The sequence below is a fragment of the Cebus imitator genome, unplaced genomic scaffold (assembly GCF_001604975.1).
Source record: "Cebus imitator isolate Cc_AM_T3 unplaced genomic scaffold, Cebus_imitator-1.0 Scaffold96, whole genome shotgun sequence".
Lineage (NCBI taxonomy): Eukaryota > Metazoa > Chordata > Mammalia > Primates > Cebidae > Cebus > Cebus imitator.
The window spans coordinates 939,575-948,545 of NW_016107411.1; the positions used below are offsets into that span (position 1 = coordinate 939,575).

Below are 8,971 nucleotides of genomic sequence, written 5' to 3' on the forward strand. Positions count from 1 at the left end.
ACAAAAGAAGACATACATCAGGCCAGCAAACATATGAAAAAAATGCTCATCATCACTGGTCATTAGAGAAATGCAAATCAAAACTACATTGAGATACCATCTCATGCCAGTTCGAATGGCGACCATTAAAAAATCTAGAGACAACAGATGCTGGAGAGGATGTGGAGAAATAGGAACACTTTTACACTGTTGGTGGGAGTGTAAATTAGTTCAACCATTGTGGAAGACAGACAGTGTGGCGATTCCTTAAGGATCTAGAAATAGAAATTCCATTTGACCCAGCAATCCCATTACTGGGTATATATCCAAAGGTTTATAAATCGTTCTACTATAAGGACACATGCACATGAATGTTCATTGCAGCACTGTTTACAATAGTAAAGACCTAGAACCAACCCAAATGCCCATCAATGATAGACTGGACAGGGAATATGTGGCACATGTACACCATGGAATACTATGCAGCCATAAAAAATGATGAGTTTGTGTCCTTTGTAGGGAATGGATGAATATGGAAACCATCATTCTCAGCAAACTGACACAAGAGCAGAAAATCAAACACCACATGTTCTCACTCATAGGTGGGTGTTGAACAATGAGAACACATGGACACAAAGAGGGGAGCACTACACACTGGGGTCTGTTGGGGGGAATTAGGGGAGGGACAGTGTGGGTTGGGGAGTTGGGGAGAGATAGCATGGAGAGAAATGCCAGATATAGGTGAAGGGGAGGAAGGGAGCAAATCACACTGCCATGTGTGTACCTACAACTATCTTGCATGTTCTTCAAATGTATCCCAAAACTTAAAATGCAATAAAAAATTAAAAAATGAACCAAGTACCTCAGTTGGAAATGCGGAGATAACCCACTTTCTGCATCGATCTCACTGGGAACTGTGCACCAGAGCTATTCTTATTTGGCCATCCTGGCAGAAAATCAGGGCTTGTTTTCTTATAGGTAAATTATTCCCTATCTTATGAGAGTGTCAGAATTAAATAGTGTTTTCAGAAGAGTCCGGCAAGGTTTCCCAGCAATTGTAAGTCGTCATACTTTTTACAGCCAGCTGTAAGGTAAGGCTGCTGGGTGGGACTGCTTCTCCTGATCCCAGCTGGCTTCCTACACATTAAATCAGATATTTGTTTTTCCCTCAAGAACTTGGCTTTTTCTGTCATTCCTAAGGAATAGCACAGGCTTCTTCCCTTCATTTCCAAGGGAGATGGCAGTTACGTTGGAAACAAGGTGCTGGTGGGCACCTCAGCCTGTCTGTTCTGCTAAAGCCTCTTTTGGATCTGGGGAAGGACATGCCAGGGGTGGCACTTGAATTGGCACCTACAGACTGCCATAGATGATTTGTGCTGTCCTCCTCCAAAAGGAAGGGAGCTTGTTGAGAAGATAACTTGGTCTCATAAGGCTTAAAGAAAACTGTCTTCTGCACCAACGAAAAGCTATGTTTGACCACATATAACTCTGTACCACAAAAGGTTAGATAATAGTGTCATTTTCTATCAGTATTCCATAAACAGACACTGTATTACATTTTACACGTAGTCCTTACAATTATTCTGAGAGATATGACTTCTATTACACACCTGAAGAAACTGAGCATTATAAATATTAAGTAATCTTCCCAAAGTCACACAGCTTGAGGCCTAGCCAAAGTAAAATCTAAGCTTGTCTGGCTTAAGTCCCCATACTTAACCCAAATATGCCTGACAATAAGAATGATCTGGAATGGTTGTTAAAAATAGATTATAGGGGCTAGACCCCAGACCAGCCGAATCAGGGTCTCCAGAGAAGAGGCTGGCTGGGAGATCTGATTTTTTTTTTAACAAGTGCCCCAGGTGACTGCTACTGAGAAAGACCTCCCAACACCCCTGGGTTGTTTACCCCTGGCCTTTGACAACCATGGGAAGTGCTTCAGGCACACCATTCAAGGCCCTGGCCCCAAGCCATGCACTGTAGGTTCTTTCCCAAGTTCTGTCTTTGATAAGACACTTAACCCTGTGCAGTTCACACAGTTTTCTGAGCTATAAAGTGGAGATGCATTGTAATAACTGCTCACAAATCTCACAGGAGTGCTGTGAGAATTAAATGAGAACACTGGTGAAGGTGCTTTGCAGAATGCTCACTGAGAGAAAATGTACTTCTCAAAGTTATTACAAATCTTCACATAATCTGTCTCACAGGCTTTTGTCGGGTGACCTGGGAATCTAACCATCCTTCTAATATGGTGTTTATGGGAAATGCATTCAGATTTCAAAATAATTCACCAAAAAAAACTTCAGAATTCAATTCAATTTTCAGGACTGCCTCTATTTAAAGTTTTGTATTACAGGCCCAAGAATAGTGAACATATCATATGAAGTCTTTTCCATGAGAACAGTAAATGAACAGTTGATTTGACTTCTTGGTCTATTTGGTGTTGCTTTCAAATGAATCCTAATATTGTTAGATGAAAAGTGCAGACTCTAAAATGATATCTCTACAGACATATCCCATTTGCTGAGGCTTAAAGAGACTGTCTTTGCAAGGGTCATTTAACTTGTAACAATGGTCGGTACAGGATTCAAATATCAGACCCTAAATTCTGGGGATGTTCAAACAGTATCAGAGCCCAAATTGGCCACACTGCTATATAAAATCCACATGTACACACATGGATTGGCATGTTAACCCATGAAAACAAAAGCTATCACTGTGTTAGAGCGAGGGATTGTGGCTGATTTGTTCTTTAGGATAAAATGAATTATTGGTATAAAAATTGGGAGAAGAAAAAAGTTGCATTAAAAAATATACTTGGATTTTATGACTGCATATCAAGACTTGTTTTGTTATAGGTTTTGGAATTTAGATTCCATTCCTAAACCTTCATGGTCTCTGGTCCATGTGAAAGTTAAGGAAGAGAAAGAAATTTGGGTGGCAAGAAATCCACCCAAGTGTCCTCTGCTCCTGGCAGCATTAAAGAAAATTGCTATCCTTCAAACATGATGATGAAGACATTAGTAGCTTTCCAGGAGTGGTGATGGATTTGCTCTGAGCCCTCTTAAATTCCCTCCCCATCTCCTTTTATATCAAGGAGGGCTGCTCAGGCATGATGCTGCCAGTAAGGTAGCCATCCATATGAAGGGTGAACTTGGCACTTGCCACCCATCCAACTCATGCCCCACCCTGCCAGCTGCTCGGGAGATGGGATAATCACATTCAGTACTTCTGAATGGTCCTTCTATAAGGACATCCCCTGACAGCCCCGTAGAAAACTAAATGTTGTTTATATCACTGGAAAAGCTCATCCTTCCCCAATCCATTCCTCCTTTAAGATGAGTTCCTTTCCCCAAAGTAACTTTTCTTCCTTTCTAACAGATATCTGCAAATGAAATAGAAATGCTTTTGATGAGGCTGCCACGCATGTTCAAACAGGAATTCACAGGCGTGGGAGCCACGCTGGAAAAAAGATGGAAATTGTGTGCCTTTGAAGGAATTAAAACTACCTAACTGTGAAGAGCAAAACATCTCTGGAAATGAAACCATGTGAACCTGGCCAGGGCTGTGCAACTGGGGGAGCAGGAGGTGTGGGATTGGTCCAGCACGCAACCTTTGTGGAGACATCAAAGCTTGCCTTTAGTTATATCTGTGGTGTTCTCTTGTGAGTGGAAATGTAATTGTGTACCAGTTCCTTAAAATAAACAAAGCTTCATATTGTGACAGATCTGTTTCCTATGAAAACCAAACAATGATTCCACAGTCATAATGGCAAAATCGTAAAATATGCTACATTTGAGAATAGCTCACCAAGCAAAATATTTAAAGTTAATGATGGTGTAGCGATGATTGTTGCTAGGCTACAGAGTTGTATATGTAATGTATAGCTGAAATCATTAAATGACATTTTCCTGAAAGTCTTTCTGTTTTAGTAAAAAAAAAAAAAAAAAAAAAAGAAAAAAATAATTTTACAGTAAGGGAAAATCATACCAAAAGAAAACTTGAATATGTGTCTAAACAGTTATTGTATTTTGTAAATTAAGTTATATGCTGTTCCAGGGACTTTTGCCTTATTGAAGAGGCAGAAAATATGATTGGACACATTGAGAATGCTTTATCAAGAATATTATTTTTCTAATGTAACAATTCTCCATCATAAGTTCTTTTAACATGGACTGCATAACAATTTTCATAAAGTGTAAATAAAGGAAAAACTAGTGTTATTGTCTTGTACTTGGTATGTAACATTCAGGTTTATGCATCAAAATAAACATTCAGTAAATATTCCTGTTACAAATTTTATAGCAAAGATATTAATTTTTTTCAATAAATATGACTTCTACCATATTGGTTTTACAAATTATTCTTTGACATATTTTATTTCTCTCAAGAAATCTTTTTCTCATTATTTGGTCCCATCTCATATCCTACCATTTGAAAATGATTAAATACATAAGTGACATGAAGAGATAAGACATTATTTCAGATAGGAATATATAAAAATTGTGGAGTGGAAATTACCATGAAGAGATTATACAGCATTAGTATATAGCATTAGAGATTTTTTTAAATAGTAGGACATAGCATCCACAAATAATAAACAAATTTTACCTTTGTTTTGTGTTCTCCTGGGCAGTTACAAAGTAGTCCATTAATCTCATTAACTCTTGGATTTATGCATTTGTATGTTTACTAGAAACACATTAGAAAAGAAATTAAGGGATCCACACTTGGACCAACAATTTAGATAGAATTTGGGCTTCCCCTCTTTAGGGCTTCCCCTCTTTATTTTAATAACAAATGGGATATGACTTTTGGTACCCTTCCTGCTATCCTACATAAAAAAAAAAAAAATCACAAAAAAGACAAATATTCTTAATTGTAACTGGAACATTTTTTAGGAAGACAGCTAAACAGTTAATGTTCTCTGATATTATGAAAAGATATTCATAATTTCCTATTGGAATAATCTTTTATTGATACCTTTATTGCTAAGCACCTTTACTGATCTCTGATAAACTAAGGTACTTACTCATACCTCCCATAAATATCTACACATGTGTTTTGTTCAGGCTCAGAGTTAACACTAATGAATATAAAGGTGAGTTAGAAAAGACCCTTTCCTTAATGTGCTCAGAGTTCCGTGTGAAGAAGACATTTTCAGCCAGGCACAGTGGCTCATGCCTGTAATCCCAGCATTTTGGGAGGCTGAGGCGGGTGGATCACTTGAGGTCAGGAGTTTGAGACCAGCTTGTCCAACATGGTGAAACCCTATTTCTATTCAAAATACAAAAAAAAAAAAAAAAAAGTGGCTGGGCCTGGTAGCAGGTGCCTGTAGTCCCAGCTACTGAAGAGGCTGAGGCAGGAGAATCACTTGAACCTGGGAGGTAGAGGTTGCAGTGAGCCATGACGGTGCCACTGCACTCCAGCCTGAATGACAGAGCCAAGAATCCATCTCAAAAAATAAGAAGATAGAAAAAGACATTTTCCCCAAAAGTTTCTATACGATGTGATTCTGGGAACAAGAAAGATATGACAGGTGCTATGGCATTCAAACTATATGCCCATATCATATTAAACCCTACACACCTTCCCTTACCATAAGTCCATTCCTACAGCCACCATCATCCTAACATTTAGCTCCAAGTCAGGAGATACAAGTAAAGACACAATAGTCAGAAAGGAGAAGACATCATTTACAGATGCTGCTATCATTGTAAAATAGAAAACCTAAGCAGTTCACCTGAAAAACAAGGAAAATAGAATTCAGTAAAGTGGCTAGTAATAAAGTCATGAAGTCTAATAAAGACATAGGGGAAGGTACCACAGTCTATGCTATTTCTAATGGAAAGCATGGTGGATATTTTCAAGCATGCATTGATAGTTTCCAGTATTACTAGCAGTCACTTTAGCAGAAAGACATTCTGCACAGGGTAAACCCCTAACTCTGAGCTTTGTGCTCATGCAAAGCTGAGGACCTCATATTGTATCTGACAAAAAGATACCATTTCCAAACACATGGATCTGAGCTCTGCAGTACAACTTGGGGGAATGAAATGGTTAATTCAGCTTTCAAAAATATTAAAGTCATTGCTGGAGATATGCTTCTGCACTAGAGAAATCTATTTTGGCTGTAATTTTTTAATTTATACTTGAATTCTATTACTTGTCTAGAAATATATTGATTATATATTTTAACTTCAATTATGTGAATAATTTGTTTTTGGATTTTTTTTAATCCTCTAAATTATTTCACAGACTCTCAGGTTCAGCTGGGACTTTAGAGCTCACCTGGGAAAGAACTAACATCGGTGCCTATGAGAGTGGTCTGGAGTCTATGTGTATCTGTCACCTCATCTCCTTTAATCCTCCTGATAACCCTATATGAAGATAATATTATTGTCCCCATTTGTCACACAAGGAAAATGAGGCTCAGAAGTTTTAACTAATTTGGCCAACTTTGCGGTTAGTAAATTTTGAATGGAGATTTGAACCTAAGGCTAACTGGCTCCCAAACATATTCTTCTTTTCACTGGTCATACTTCTATTAATAGTTCAACCCATTCCACCCCACCTATGAGCCCAATGCCATCCAGTGCCTTTGGATCCCTTTTTATTCTCCACCATCCCTTATACATGGGTAGAGAGGTGAAGACTCTTCACACCTTTCTCTCCTTAGAATAAGCACAATATTGAAGGTTTGGAGATCCTTGCGATCTGGCCCCAAAGGGCCTTTCTAACACTTTTCATTGTTTCCCTGAATATGATTCATCTTTTTTCTTGCTTTTCTGCTTTTGTTCACCTATTTGAATGAAACCACCTTCATCACATCTAGTTATCACAGTTCTACACAACTTTTAAGTGGGGAAATAAGCCTTCATGCCCAAACAGAAGTCATCCCTCCTGCCTCTGCACAGTCATCCCACACTGACTGCTTTTTAAGGCACTTGCTACCCAGCTGTCCTTGCCCTATTATATTACAATCTCTTTGATGGACCTGAACACATCTCATTTACTTTGAATTATTTCTCAAAGTGGTTTTGCTTATAAATATTTAGAAAGTAGGACAGAAAGTGATCCAAGATGTTTTTCTACCTCCAGGAGCCAATTTGGCTATATATACCCAAGGGGAAAATATTACAAAATATTTGAAAAGGCTGCAAATATCTTAGATCCAAGATTCCAAGGTGGGAAATGTGAGTGAGAATGTACTGCATATTATTGAGATAAAAAATAAGCAACCCGATTCCTACTGAAACTTCAGACCCAGATCAATTATCAACTCTTCTATGAGGCTCTGATTCCCTCAGGAGCGCTTCTCCTGAGCTCCCCCTGCTATTCATTACATTTCTATTGCAGCCCATTGACTGTATTTTAATCATTTTTTAATGTGGCTGTCTTTCCACTCCTGCAGGCAGGAGACCTCCCTTACTTATCCCTCTAGTCCCTCAGAGTCTGACATGACGTATTATTACTTATAAATAAATATTTATCACATTAATGAAAGAAGAACTCACACAAGAACTTTCTGAAGTTGTTGAATCAGAATATATTCAGGTATTAGGTCCAGCAATAGAGGCTAGAACTTTATGTCTCTCCTTTGTAATATCTTGGCAAAACCCTTATTTTTCAATTTTAATTTTTTATTGTGGTAAAATACTTATCAATTTAGCCAGTCATAGTGTACAATTCTATGGCATTAAATGCATTCACAATATTACGTAACCAATCATCACTCTTTATACCCAAAACTTTTACATTATCCCCAACAAAAATTATGTACTCATTAAACAATAACTCCTCATCCTCTTACCCTTCTAACCTCTGGTGACTGCTAGGCCCTGCACCTCCACCAATGTGCCTATTCAAGGCATCTCATGTAAGTGCAATGATACCGCATTTGCCCTCTGTGTCTGGTTTCTTTCACTCAGCATGGCATCTTGAAGGTTCATCCATACTGTAGCACGTATCAGAATTTCACTTATTTTTAAGGCTGAATAATAAGCTGCGCAAAACAAGTTGTTTTTTCTTGGTAAGGGTCAGGGATGTTTTACTTTGAGGTTGGTTCCTGGTTTTTTTTATTTTTTATTTTTTGGTGGGGCGAGGGGATTGTAGCCCTTTTCAGAAAATGGCTACTGTGTTTATTTATTGGACTCAGTAAAAGGTGGTTTATCCCCAAAACATAAGACCTCTTTTACCATAATATTCAATTTCTTCTCATAAACTGAGAAAACAGACATCGGATCTCTAAAATCTTATAGCTTGACTTATTTTTCATCAAAATGGTAAAAAGTTCACATGTATATTAAATAAGACTGTCATAAGCAGCTGAACAAACTATCCTCTGTAGCGCACCAAAAAGGAGCATTTTAGACAAGTTACAGTGAATGTGTTTATATAGTAGATCACTGCAAATACTGTCTCTCTAGTTCCGCCACCTCCAATTTCCTCCTCTACTTGCAAGTGGACTTTTTTTTCATTCCCAGGCTTTAGATGTTTGGAAATATCTCATACTGTGTAGGTGAGCACTCAGGTGGTACTGCAGTCAAGCCCGGCCCCAACAGTCACTGACCTTGTGACCAGGGCACGTTCCTTACCCACACTGAGGTGCCAGTCCCAGATCTATAATATGGGAATGTTAATGCCTACATCATAGGGTGATGATTAAATAAGACAGCATGCAAAAGCACCCCCTAACACTGAGCCAGGCAGACTGAAGGCATTTGTTTCTCCAAAAATAGTACTTAAACTACATCATTCCCAGCAAAGGGGACGAGCCCTTTCCCTGCTATCCGCCTATTCCTGTTCCTGACCACTGACAGTCGATCATATGCTTCTAAATACAAAGATAAAATAAGTATAAAGCAAGCATAATCCCCACTAATTGTCCATTAAACATGTTCAAGTGTAAGACTGACATTAGCAAGATAATTGTAATTCTCTAACCTGCAAAGACTTCCGCTGTGGGTCAAGATGGCCAGGGGCAGAACTA

General features: G+C 38.4%; 1 protein-coding gene across 9 annotated transcripts in view; it reads left to right on the forward strand.

The window, feature by feature from the left end:
* ENOX1 (ecto-NOX disulfide-thiol exchanger 1) overlaps nucleotides 1-4,326 on the forward strand; it is a 619,238-nt gene extending 614,912 nt beyond the window's left edge. For 8 of the 9 annotated variants that reach the window (XM_037741173.1, XM_017536114.2, XM_037741174.1 and 5 more), the window contains one exon: nucleotides 3,361-4,263. In XM_037741173.1, coding sequence (XP_037597101.1) covers nucleotides 3,361-3,492 — 132 coding nt within the window. In that variant the 3' untranslated portion in view covers nucleotides 3,493-4,263. Of the gene's footprint in view, nucleotides 1-3,360 lie in introns of all 9 variants that reach the window. The other variant, XM_037741175.1, reaches the window with a different exon arrangement.
* Nucleotides 4,327-8,971: the final 4,645 nt, after the last annotated feature.